We start from the raw sequence: 13,993 nt of genomic DNA, 5'->3' as shown, positions 1-13,993 counted from the left end.
GGCTAAGCAGAGCCAGGAAAGAATTTCTTGAGAATCACTCCAACTGAGACAGGACCTGCACAGCCCCTCCGAACAAGAAAAAGAATGGAATGAAAAACAAAATCACCTAGGATCCGAGTAAAGGTTCCCTTAGCCATGAAAAATAAGCAGGGGCTGGAGTGAGAACTTAGACGGCCGCCCTTTGTCAGCATCATCCTTCCCAGGATAAGCACGCTATTATTTTCTCTTTAACCAGCCCTGAAAATCTAGCTCCGTACAGCGAAGAGACAAGGCTTACCGTCCAAGGTATAGTTAAATAATGCACTGAGCATGATTTACCTTCAAACCCCTTAAGTAAGTTTTAATTTGTCTTTAACACCCTGAGGTTTTGATGGCTCCTCGAGGAATGACTTCAACTGCAGAAAGGAAGAATTCGACATTCACCAGCTGCTGAAAAAAGAGGAGGCTGTTACAAGCATATGGTGCAGTAAAAATAGATGCAATACAGAGGTGGAAGGTGGATATACGCTGTAAACAGAGCCCATTTCAACCCCTTCAGTTAAGACTCTTGCTGGGTCCGAAGGAGGCGCTAATCATAGCAATGCCATAGACTCAATCCGAAAGGTTTCTTTACATTTCTACGCCTTAGGAACTCACTGAGACAGGTACTCAGAATAAAACACTAAATTGATTACTTGTTCAACTGTAACGTGGGAAAAAAGCATATCGTTGCCCAAACACAGAGGCACTCCCAACAGTCAGGAGTTTACCTGCTCGTCTCCCACGCAACATGAGAGTGGTTAGGTCTGACTGTGGAATCACAAGCGTACCGTGGGCCAGCCTGGAAACATCTCCCCATGTTACCATAACCCTCGGTGTCGCAGTGCCTACCTGCAGGAGAGGGGTTTGGGGCTGGAGCCGAGAATTGAGGGCATCCCCTATACCACACACAAGGCGACGGAAGCACCCAAGCGACGCGTTCTAAAGACATGTCTGTCTTATGTTTTGCCTCCCATACAGCGCGGCTACAGGCCAGGATCCTTCTCCTCAAAGCAAACCCATTCATCTTTTCAAAGGTCTAGAAAGAGCAGCAGTCACGGAGGGGGTAACTGGTATCTATAGACATCCCTGCAAATAACGCTTATGCGTTTTACCTGCAACAGCTGTTTCCTCCTTTTAAGAGAAAGCAGATGCCTCCCATACAAACAGCGGGGAGGACACAATGGAAAGCCCCAGAGCATGTGCTGGAAAGAACGTAATTTCTTAATCCCAACTGAAAACAAACACGAGTTACTCGCTGGGTGCCCAGTCCTGACATGACTGAGGCATCCTCCAGGGATCTGAAGTGCCTGGCTGCCTTAAGGGCAAAAAACTGAGGCACCTACAAATTTCATGCCTGAGGCCAATGGGAAATGAGCAGGGGGGGCTTGACAGGCTCCCCTATCTTTAGCATGCACCAACCACCTGATCTGGCCACGCTGAGCTCCTTCCCCAGCACCGGGATTTCTTTACAGCGCCCTCCAAAGCACAGTCCCTCTCTTTGCTCCACTGGACTCCTGCAGGGATATTCACCGAAAAGCCGCACACCCAGGACATTCCCTCCATTCCTGTTATTGCGCCTCTCTGTTATTCACTTAATCACGGCTTTATCAGGGCACTCGTACGTGACAAGATGCATCATCAAGAGCAATAAATATTCTTCACATGCACATACACGCCTGTTGCAACAGCAAAGGATGACAAAAAGTAGGAAATATTAATAAAGTATGATAATAGGTTAGGGAGAAATGTTAGGGTGAGTTTTATAAGCAGAACACAGAAAGCTAAGAGGCCTTAAATGTAGCAAGAAGAAAATAATTTCTTCGCTTGCTTTCATTTCTGGGTATTTTAAAATGGCAACTTTTAGACAAATTTGCAGACTGCAACAGGAGGCAGCTGACAGAACTCCAAGGCATGACAATAAGCTTGAAACTCCTCTTTTTTGATTACCACTAGTAAGAAGACTGCGAATCTCAATGTATGGGTAAGTACAGAGTCACTGCCAAGGCCTCTATAGCTGTCTGCATCCACGCGCGCACACACATTTATAGAAACCACTATAAATACGGCACTATCTATTATGCCATTTTTAGAGAGAGAGAGAGAGACATATTCACAACATACACCACAAAACCATTTTAAGATGAATAAAGCAAGATGGAAATCAGCTTTACCCACACTGGACAATGACTGTACAGCAATAAAATGCAAGCTAGATGCTACTATCACGTAATTTTTGATTAAGAGTGCCATAGACACCACCTGTTACAGAAATCGAACGCGCACGAAAGCTTCGTCTCTGCCCAAACATTTCAGATGATCAGCCTTTTAGGTTCAGGCACAGCTGGAGTTTTTTGTAAATCTCTCTTTCCTACCGTTGTTCCTACATCATCTCCTACGCGCCAGCTGCAAGAGCATCTCTCTGCCTTTCCCTGTGCCTCCCGCACCCTGCTGCCTGCCTGCCACCTCCCCTCCTCTCCCACTCAGTCCAGTGAAGATACGGTTAGAGCGATGTGCCACGGCCAAAGCAGCCTTCAGAGCCCACCACTGACGAGTCATCAGTACGGGTCTCGCTACGCTAATCGTGGGTTAGAAAAGCATTGTCAAGGCAACGCAGTTAGTTTTCGGCGGGCAAGTTTGGTGGGTTGCTTTAAAAGGGAAGGCTATAGCCAGTTAGCCTCTGCATTACCATTATCGGGGTTGGTAAACATCCTACTTGCACTGGAGACGGTCTTTCCAATGTCGGCCAGAGAGCGCAGGTTGGATTTCTTGGTCTGGTGCCGGTGCTTCCTGAGCAGCGTGTAGGTGACTTTGTCCTTCAGTTCTGACTTCAAAAGCCCCGTCTCGATCTGATTGTCAACGATCATTTCTGTCGCACGCAAAGAAAGGGGTGAGGGAGAGGAGAGGACAATTAATCACAAAGCACGAAACTCCGCTGCATCAAGGGAGAGCAGGGGGAGAGAGACGGATCCTTTTCACCCCACCTTTTTGAAGGCTTTCCTTCCCATCTCCAAACCACCACCAGATTTCGCCATTTTAACAGGGATCTCTTTTAGACATTTCTTTTGAAACGGAACATAAGCATTTCCATCCAGCAAAACCCATCAGCCACCGACACGTACCTATTGCACCGAGCCTCCCTTCTGTTATTTTCATACACGCCACTGAGCCTGTTTCAAATCAACTGTGCCCAGGATAAGACGGTTCTTAGTTCGGAAAGGGAATCTGCTCCGACCCTGTATTTTTGTGAAGAAGCTGCAACTACATTGCAAGTTCCAGTATGCTCCCAAAAACAACATGGTAAAACTTCTATCAGATTCAACAAGGCCTGAGTTCACCTTGCAGGCCCCCAATAAAACCTCCTCTAATGACAGGAAAAAGTCCTGGAGATGAGTAACTAATTAAATCACTCTCAGAACTGAAGTAAAATGACAGCAACTACGAAAGGCAGAACTTGCTCCAATTGTCACAGGACCTATTATGTGGCTTTGCCTGTAACTGAAGGAAAAAAAGGCTCCCAGCTCACTGCAAAGACTGCTCACTTTCCATCAATTCCCTCCTTTCTGCTCCGCTATCCCAGAGGAGAAAGAAAAAAAAAAGGTACCCAGATTTATTAAGAATCTCTATTGTGCATTAAATCTCACATTAAGTTGCTCCCTTCATTACTTCAGTCAACGTGCTGTCCCCCAAGGGAAAGTGGCAGCTCTTATTTGTCTACCGGTAACTTTTATTTGTGCTAATAATAAAAGTTATGGGAAAGTGGAGGCAGAACATGCATCACATTTGCTAACTCAGTGAGTCAGAAAGTCATCTTCTATATGCTGCCCAAGAATTAATGCCTCTTCAAATCACTAAGGAAAAAAGCCTAGTTCTTCCACCCAAACTCAGAAAAGGATGATTATACGCATGTAGGTACGGTTACACAAAATGTTTGGCAAAAGGTTTATTTTTGTAAAGTGCCATTTTTCTGTATGCTTTTGTTGCTCGTATTTTTTGTTAGTGATTTTTGGAATACTTCCTTCAGAACAACGTCCTTCTTCATCAAGTTTATCCTTCTCCATTTGGCAAGTATTTCTTCCCTTCCATGTTTGATATAACCGACATCAACAAAGGGAGCTCTGAGTTTTTCTTTCCTGCATGTCACTACTGGACACCAACCAAGTGGTCACGATTAAATAATTCTGGAAACCACGTCTGCAGGCTTCTTGGACATCCCTATCTATCTGATTAAGGATCTGGACCAGCAAAAATACCCCGCTTGGGATGGTGTTACAGCAACAGCAGCCACTGATTTGTAATTTAATCTCCCAGGAATTAGATTTAATTTGGGTGTGGAAGAAGGATATTGAAGGTGACATCTCAAAGTGACTTCACAAAGAAATCTAATGTTTGAGGGTTAAAGTTTTGGACCGCTGACATCAGCTGCTATCTTCTGAAGCACATTCAGCTTCAGCATAAAACTTCAGAGGTTTTCGGATTTTTTTTTTTTTTTAAACTTTGTAAAGCTGTGCATTTGGATACACAGACACAAAAATAAAGGAAGATAAACGGCACCATAAGCACCTACAAAACTAAGCTCAAAACTCTGTAGATAACATCAGAGGCAGCTTTTGTCATTCCAAGTCTTACAAACTAGTGCAACACCTGATGTGTGGTAAGTTCATGCCAGGACAATTTTGAGCCTGCTTCCCAAGATTATAGTTCAAAACACTGAGTTTTGTGGGGGGGTTATTTCATTTTGCTCTTCTACACCTCTTCACACAATGGCTTCTGAACTCAGTGTTTTGGTTAAACGTAGCTCCGCTGGATGGCTCACTTGTAAAATTTATTTTCCTATGTTTTCTCACACGTCATCGGGAACATGGTATAGCTCTCAGCAATGTCACTAAGTGTCATCCCAGGCCACGGCTATTTTGACTGCAGAAAAATCGCCATCCCATTCGGCAGAATGAAGCATCAGCTGGTACTGTGGCTGCTCTGCACTCTCCTTTGCTGGAGGGGAGCACCCCATCCTAAACAGAGCCCCACCTCCCTTCAGTGGCCGACCCCGGGACCTCATCCGAAAGCAGTCTATGGTCTGACCACGCGGGCCAACGTTCTGCACAAAGCAGTACTTGCCGGGTATCTCTGTCCTGAGAGATCTGGCCTTTTACCTGTCACGTTTCTGGTAGTGAGCATAAATTAAGTCAGTGTTGCTATTCCTTTCACACGCACATAGCGATACCTTAGGATGTAACTTAGGATGTGTACTTCAGGATCCAAATGGTTCCGTATGATCACCAAAAAACAGTTCAAGGTAAGCACTAATGATCACTGAAGTCGATTCTTTTACTCTTCTTCCCAAATTAAGAAGAAGAACTGTCATTTATCTGTTATCCGTCTCCATGTACTTTCTAGTTTTCCCTGTTATTCCTTGGAGAATTATTAATTTATTTTCCTCTTTTAGTGAAAAAGCAGTGCTTTTTCATTAAAACCATCAGTGAAACCATCATCAGGGTTAGTAAAAATTTGTAAGGAGGAGTTGAGAGAAAGAGCCAAGGCAGCTTTACTTACCCACCACCTGCGGGAGAGAAGAGGCCTCCATATCCAGCATTATTGAGCCTTTCTCTATACACGTCCTTAACTCAAACAAGCTGTGCAGGGACAAGGTGGCCACGTGAGGTTTGCTCCATCGCTCCCCACCTTGTTCTACCTTCTCCTCAAACTTGATCCACCTAGGAAAGGACAGAGCAACAAGACTGCGTTAAAGCTGTTGGGTCCTTGCAGACACACATCTCAAAGAAGCGAGACAGCTGAACCATCACGGCATACAGACAAGGTCAAGCACACGCATTTTCCCACACGTTTCCGAGGCCACAAATCCACGATCAAGTTGCAAAGGCTTAATGAATCGGTATGTGTCAGCTGAGCAGCGATAATGCTCTGCCTGCTGGTAAACTACTGCAAATGTGAGGTAAAACATGTTATCTCTAATAGCTTTCACCAGGACTTAAACTAACACCCTTTAGCTGATGTTTGCTCCAGGCCAAGAGTACACGGGCAGCTTCAGCCACTCAGCCGAGATCCGGTCAATTCCCTCCCCAGTTTGCACACCCAGTCCCTAACCCGGCAGCGATAATGCTCTGCCTGCTGGTAAACTACTGCAAATGTGAGGTAAAACATGTTATCTCTAATAGCTTTCACCAGGACTTAAACTAACACCCTTTAGCTGATGTTTGCTCCAGGCCAAGAGTACACGGGCAGCTTCAGCCACTCAGCCGAGATCCGGTCAATTCCCTCCCCAGTTTGCACACCCAGTCCCTAACCCGACACCGCATCAAACCAACCACAACAACTTGACCGCCGCTCTGCCAACCCAACGGACAAACCAACCACACCCCCCCCCCCGCCGCTCTGCCAGACCCAACGGAGAGAAAGTCAGGTAGCTTAATTATTCACACTTAAATCATCTCAAGTGAGAAGGGCTGAGCACCACAGCTCCACAAAAAGGATGGGGGGAAAAAATATTAAATCAGCGTTTCTGGAAATAAGGTGACTTGTATTCGAGTATTCAAATCCAGACAATAAAATCTGGAAACTTCAGCCACTGCCAAAACTCAGCAGCACCAAATAATACCGCCCCATACCCACAGGCTGGCATGAGGTAAAGGGTGGAGGAGAGGAGCACATCCCAAGCAAATCTGAAGATGTTCTTAGCGGAACAAGTGAGCCACGAAAGGAAAAGCCACAAATTAAGGGGCTCATTCTTTCCGTCTACTCTCTAGCCGTTGTTTAATGATTTAACAAACTAGGTCTGAAAAAAACAGAAAGCTCATCTCTAGTTGAAGATTGGGGCAAAGGTTAAATCCTGTGCTGTGCAAAATTCTCTTTACACCCCTAAAACCATGTCCTAACAGCAGGCAAGCAGGAGGTTTCACCTCCCCAAGCGCCGGGCTGCAGCCCTCCTCCACCTCCAGGCTTGACCCTGCCCCTGGCTCCGCTGCACCCAGCCAGGGGTCTGCACGGGTGGGCGGCCCGGGACGGAGCAAGCAGCTCCTTCTGCGGGGCTTGAGGAGGAGATTTTACCTGGCTCGGACCTTCGCTGCGCCAGGAAAAGGAAAGAAATGCCACAGGTCTTTTTCCTTTATTGCAGCAGCCAGCTATGGCTTTGGTATAAGCTCGGAGTGCAGGAAAAGGAAGGCGTTTTAATATCACCTAATTGCAAAGCAGAAGTGCTTTTTAATCCTGTCTTGAGATACTATTTTAATAGATGTGGACAATGAAAATTCCAGTGACTAATATAAGGGGATTATTAAGACCAAAAACACACACGTAAAGGTAAGGAAGCTCATAAATTGGTTCAAAAGAATATTATTAACACCGAGTGAAATTATATTTAATCCTGAAAAAATGTATTATTTGAGGATTAATCAACTATGCTTTTCAATTGCAATAATATCTTTTTGAGACCTTTTTTTTTAAAGCTGCTTTTTAACTCAAGCTAAAAGACTGAATTTGATCTCAAATTCATAAAGTTCTATTTTGTTCACAAAATCTAGGTATTTCCTAGGACACCTAAGGGACTTGGGCAGCTGCAAATCTGAATTTCAAAGGCTATATATTATGTGTGACTGAGACACAGTTTACCCTGAAACAGCATAAAGGCTGCAAATTACAAAGCGTTTATCTTTTCAGTGAAAGCATATTGTTCACCACTGTCAACAATTGCTTTCTGTTTACTTTTCTCACCATAATCCACAATACAAACAACAATAAAACAAATTTTAACCCGCAAACCTGTTTGAACTACCACCTGCTGTATTCAGCGCAGTCCCTAGAATAACCCTTTTCCCAGGGAGCGTTCACACCCGTCCATTCCAGTGGGCATTCAGTGACAGCGAGGTGCCTTCCAAACACCCTGAAGCAGCTTTAGACACTTGGTTCTTCAGTCCCCTCTGAAGCCCTGGTGGACACCATCTCCTATACAAACCAACGCGAGCACTTAGTTAACCAAAGCTGTCCACGTGGCTTTCTATACGTTTAACCAATGCCTTGTTCTTTGTGGGTTGGTTTTTGTTTTTGTTTTTGTTTTTGTTTTAAAAACCTGCTTCTGCAGAACAGCTCGCTCACAACCAGAAAGTTGCATGGGCAGCTGCCGAGCACCGGAAAAAAGTGCCGGACTTGCAGGGCGGAGGGCGGTGGAGGGGGCAAAAGAGACAGCTGCAGGGTTAATGCTTCCTATCACGTGAATATACAATTGTACAGCTCTCAGCAGAGCTTCCCGGGTGTTGAAAGCAATGCTGTCCGCAGCCTAGCAGCAACGTACTGTTTCAGGGCAAAAGATTATCTCCACTGTTATTTGAGAAAACAAACAAATTACCTTCCTCGTCTCTATCCCGCTCTGTTCTTGACATCTACATATTCTTCCCGTCTGCCAGCTGTCCTTCACTTGCAATAGCTCGTAAACATTCCCGTGACCACATCAGAGAAGCAGCAAGGTATGACATAAAACACCCACGTTCTGTTATGCCTCTTGGGCCCTGGAAACTACGCTGACGGCTCCAGCAAGGGTCTCCTGGCACTGGGGACTTCTGAGTTCAGGTACCTATCAGCATCGTTAGCTCCAAAGGGCTGAGACTTGTGAGAAGAATCTGCCACCAGCGCACCTGGTTGCCTCCAGAGTAACACCCTGCACTTCGAACGCGTGTCTGGGAGCCAGCGATATAGTCAGTGTACGCATACTGTCAAGACAGCTAGTATCTCTGCTAACCAAGATGCAAGGGCCATCTTTTGTTTATTTTTAGAGCTCCAAAAAGGATTGCGTAAAAGGTGTGTTACTGTTATAATGTGTAAAAGGTGAAGGATATAAATGTACTGCCTGACGGAGCTTATATAATAAAAAAAGACCATACTAGAAGATTAAAAAAGCTTGTCCATCATCCCACAGTCCTTTCATTCCTCTTCTCTGCAACCTCATCATCTTTCTGCCATCTCCCTGCCTTGTAGAATGACAATCCCCACACTACGGTGGACACACCTTGGTCCCCAAAAGTACTGTACTGAGCCTCAAAATAGACCGGTGGCCTCCAGCTGCTTCAGGTCTTTTCCTTTTCCCAGTTTGCTCTGTATCCTGTAACTACCGCTGAAATGCAAACATTCACATGTTAGTGCAAGAACTTGTCCATCCATACCAAATAAATCAATTACGAGCGCCAACAAAACGAACAAGGAGCACCCAGTGACCCAAATCTTCAGGTTACCTTTTAACAGCAATAAACCTTCCCTTTTACTGCTCTATTTCTAATGCATTTACAGGGCTTTGTTGTGAAACCCTGTGTACGCTAAGCACACTTTTCCAAAATGACCCTTTATGGTGAACCATGGCCCAGCACCATGATGTGCTAACAGGCGACAGGACCACGCAAAGGAATATGGCATCCTCAGGCCCTGGGCACGGGCTGATCTCACCTACTGTCAGAAACGTCACCATGTGCAGGGGGACAACTATAGCCCGTTTATACCAGGGTTGCAACACAGACAGCTGAACTCACATGAATCAAGAACCAGGATGGGCAACTAAAGGTCCCCTTCTGGAAACATCTTCTCATCAGTAGCTTTAAGGTTCTTGCTAGAAATTTTCCGTGACACGTACCAGTTATTTTTCTATTGAGCAGAACAGCTCTGGGAGGGACAGTATCATTTGCTAAACCCTTTTAATACAAACACCCTTTCCTGACAGCTTCCATGCTCTTTCAAGTCCTAGACCAAAGAGCTGCAGCGAGCTGCGTAGCTGGCAGCTCCTCTGCCCGCTGAAGCACAGAGCTAGCCAGCTCTAGCTGGTACGTCCTGCAGTAGGAGCCGCTCCATAGCTTACAGCAGGTTTTTTTGTGCAAGATTAAGTCATTTCAGGAAGATACTGAAAAATCCTGAACAACCATACACTATGCAAGATCACTATCAACAAAACAGCATGCAAGTCAGGAGGGTGGGCCAAGTTTAGGAATTGCACAGTGCCTCAACAGGGTGCTTAAAGCATGTAATATATACATGCCTCTTTAAAGAGAGAGAATCATAAATACAGCTCCATCTAGCACTCCTACCAAAGACGCTGAAAACACGTAAAACCAGAAATCATTTGCTAGAGAAGAAGAAAACCTCCCTTTTTCTCTACAGCCACCTGACTGTGAAGAGTGCAGGCATATCCTACTGTAAGGTCCTTTGAACTCAATAAGAGCAAAGGGCTCCTGAGAAACGTCCCTCAAGAAATAGAAGTGCTTTGTGATCTGTCACGCAGGGGACAGGGCATCTTTCTTCTGATGGCTGACATTTGTGGACTTAAGGAAAACAGAGCTTCCCAATATTCATACTATAAAGGAGAGACCGAAGAGACTGCTCGTTAAGAAATACCACACACTAAGGCCCAAATCGTGAAAAAGCTTTTAAAAATTGCCATTAAAACCCCTTCCCAAAGACCTATGCACAGACAGAGGAAAGCATAATTTGCTGTAAAAAGCAGAGGTGGGCGGTACAGATGACAAAATGCAAGTACTGAACTAATGATAAGAGGAAAGAAAAGCAATAAAGGGAGAAAAGGATGACCAACAAGTAGGAAGTTAAAGAGTAAAAGGTGAAAAGCCTTTAAATAGGTTCTCCGAGTGAAGGAGAAGTAAAAATAAAGATAGATAAGGGGGTAAAGGGGTAGGTGGTGGAGCGGTTCATTAAATCACAGGTAAAGAAGATTAAGGTAACCAAACAACACGGGCTAACTACGAACACAGTAGGTGCCCTTAAGACTGGAAAGTGGGGAAAGAGCTTAGCCCAGCCACAATAAAGGAAAACGAAAAGCCCCAAGTTAAGCGAAGGGGATTGGGAAGAGAGAAGGTAGAGCCCCAGACTGCTCTCCGGCTGGATGAGCACCTCTTTCCAGTGGGACGTTTCAGGCCTTCACAGCAACCAGACTGCGATTAGGGTTTTACCTTTTAAGGCAAACCCAAGAAAAATATTTTTACTGTATAAAAAAATCAAAACTTTATAAGGCTAGAGGCTAAACAGCAGCCTTTAGATCATGAATCCAATCCAATGGCTCTTTCGGTGGTGTTCAGAAATAAACGATATGTAACTTGTGTCAACCAGATCAAAAAAACATGCCAGTTTTTTGGCATGGTTTTTTGACCATGGTTTTGGCATGGTTTTTTGACCAAACCAAGAGCAGCGTCAAAGAAACAGGCAGAGAACCTAACCAAGAAACTCAAAGTGGGCAACCCAATCCAGCATTTAACGCACACCTTGAATAATTTCCTCAAAAGAAACAACCTTTAGGGTTTTTTGCCTGTTTAAAATGAATTTCATCAGTAACTCGCTAGGAGAGGGACACAGTCAGAATTTCCCAACTTGCGGTGTGCGGTGGGGTCAGGCTCAAATCTACTTTTGGGCAACAGAATTGAAGTAGTTTTGACACACCTGCAGAAGCTTTATTCAGGCACCGATTTCTGACAACTCTGGCCAAGACACTGTCATGCTTTGCAAAGCACTAATAAGCCCATACGTCTGTTGGGTCTCTGCAGGAAAACTATTCAAATAAATCTGGCACTCTATTTTCTTCTGGTTTTTGTTTTAAAGGAATATTTAAACAAAACCTCAAATCCTCTCATTTATCAAAGAAAGGTAATTTGAACTGTACAGGCTCCTTTCTGCGGATTCTCCAAGCTACCCTGTAGCACGGATATTAGGGCAACTGAATGTGAAACAGGGATTTCCCACGGGGGTCCTGTGCAGCTGCCCTTCCCTTTTGGGGTAAAAGAAAACCAACCCACCTTGCAGTCTCCTTCCATTCCATCTCTTGTCCGTCGACGGCCAGAAGTTCATCCAGCTCCGTGAAGAGCTGCGGGGGCGCCGGGCTGTCATCTTCCTCTCCGAGGATGAAACGGATGCGTTCGGCAGCGGGGGAGACTGCAGAGGTGAAAATACTGCGGTTAACGGCCCGAGAGATGACCAGGGACGTGCGGCTCCTCTCCTTCCCCTTCTCCCCAAAGCCATTCAGCTGTCTCTCCAGGCTGTCTTTTCCATTTGACATCCTAGTCACTGCGGACGGAGGGGCGTGAGCGAGGGTGCGTCTATCTCCCTCTCTCCCCTTCCTTGCCTCTCACTTAACTTCTTAAAAGTTCAAGCTGGGAGTAAAGTTCAGGAAAACTTGCCTCTTCCTACAGTCCTTAACTATGTTACAGCAATTTGCAGCCCTTGTAAAAAAAGCGCTATCAAGCTCAAAACCAATATGCTCTATGGTGCGTGCCCAAGGACCTTTCGTACTCTGATCAGCTGAGATCCTTCGCCCCCTTTTTTATATGACGTAAAACCAGTTTCAGCCAAACTATTTTGGGGCTTGCTGTGACAGCATCCCATAGCTGGCTTTCCCCTCCCTGCCAACAAAGCTCGGGCTGCCATTGGCCTGCACGGCAGGCTGTAACCTCCCCAGACCTACTGCTGGAAAACACAGGAATATTTAACAGAAAGGTTGTCTCATCTATACATGAAGAATGCGACCCAACGCATTTAGTCAGGCACCAATGCACTGGAAAAAAACAACTGTTCCCATTGGGAAAAGACTGCCCATTTAGGCAAAAGAAACTATGTTCAACACATGCTCTTTTGACAGCACAAGCAAAGTTCATTTGTGTTATTAGCTCAAGAAAAATTAGCAGAAACGTCTTCCTGGCTAAGAAACACGCGTGATTCAAAATTAAAAACCGAGAACATCACTGTCCACATCCCAAGACCTAAGGGCATCTCCCAAAGGCAGCTGGAGCTCATGCCGCAAGAGTCACCTTGCTGGAGGACTTCTTGGGGTCTACAGGTTTTTTCTGACAGTATCACCTTAAAACGAAGGTGTGATCATGTGAAATTTTAAGACAGACATCCTTTCTGCTGAATGTTTATTAGCATTAGAGTTAAACAGCAGACTATGAACTTTGAACGCTTCTGCTAAAAACTCCTTTCTTTTCAAAAGATCAGCTGTCTGTCTGTTGCAAAATAATTAATTACACCAGGTGTCCAATCACCATTGATTTTTCCAGGGTAAACAAAGTCTGAATTTGTAATGTGAAAAAAGGAACCCGTAAGAAACACGCCCTTTCCTCCCCCCCCCTTTTGTTTTTTCTTTTTTTAAGAAACTTTCATAGCTTTCTTCTTAAATTACTCAGCAAAGGTTGATGCAAATTCATTTCTTTGTCAGTTAGGGCGATGATGCTTTCATAATATAAAACAGATTTCTTTTCCATTGAAAGTATATTTGCAGTTATAAACGCCCTTGCAATTCCCCGGGCATCCAAGCAACATTGCCCCGCGCTGGCTCTGCAACTCAGAGGGGTAACACCACACAGAGCCACGCATCGGAAACCCCTGCAGCGCTCAGGCCAGGATGGTATCGAGAGTAAGGGCTGTTGGGCACCCTAGCACCTACCAGTCTTTTGGCTTTAAATGTTTACAGAGGAGCCACGTGTCCCTTCCTTAACATCCCAACCCAGCACCAGAGAAAGCAGCCTCTGAAGAGGTCTTCAGAGTACTGCATGTCCTGCTAAATGGGCTGGAAAGTGATCTCCTCCTCTCGCTTGAACGGGAGCAGGGACATTTACACGCTCCTCCTTTCTCCTGTCGTGAAGTCCTCAGCAGCATTGCCTTTCATCACAGAAACACAATCCCATTACGGAAATCTATAAAAGCCCTGACCAACCCTCAGTACGGAGCATAACAGTTCAGCCTCTCTACCTGTCAGCTAGGCGCATCAATCTGTTTTCCAGCGCTACCATCCTGTCTGCACAGATATATTTTGGAACTGTTCTGCAAAGTGCATCTGCTACCACTGAGGTACCACAAACTGGTGCTGGTCTACACCCGTTTCCAGAAATCCCCATCCGCTATCCCCCACCATTTTCACCTCCCTGAGACGTGTAGCAGAGCCCTTGCCAATCCCCAGCAGAAATAATTAACATCCTGGTGGCTG

At 45.3% G+C, this 13,993-nt stretch overlaps 1 protein-coding gene across 1 annotated transcript in view; it reads right to left on the bottom strand.

Moving 5' to 3' along the window:
• Positions 1–13,993, bottom strand: part of SLC4A4 (solute carrier family 4 member 4) — a 205,418-nt gene that overhangs the window by 86,442 nt on the left and 104,983 nt on the right. The window contains exons 4-6 of the mRNA XM_009288809.2: positions 11,811–11,946; positions 5,572–5,732; positions 2,708–2,887 (exon numbers count right to left, since the gene is read on the bottom strand). Coding sequence (XP_009287084.1) covers positions 2,708–2,887; positions 5,572–5,732; positions 11,811–11,946 — 477 coding nt within the window. The remainder of the gene's footprint in view (positions 1–2,707; positions 2,888–5,571; positions 5,733–11,810; positions 11,947–13,993) is intronic.

This window comes from Aptenodytes forsteri, unplaced genomic scaffold, assembly GCF_000699145.1.
Source record: "Aptenodytes forsteri isolate BGI_AS27 unplaced genomic scaffold, ASM69914v1 Scaffold221, whole genome shotgun sequence".
Classification (NCBI taxonomy): domain Eukaryota; kingdom Metazoa; phylum Chordata; class Aves; order Sphenisciformes; family Spheniscidae; genus Aptenodytes; species Aptenodytes forsteri.
This window is presented reverse-complemented; position numbering and strand designations above follow the sequence as displayed.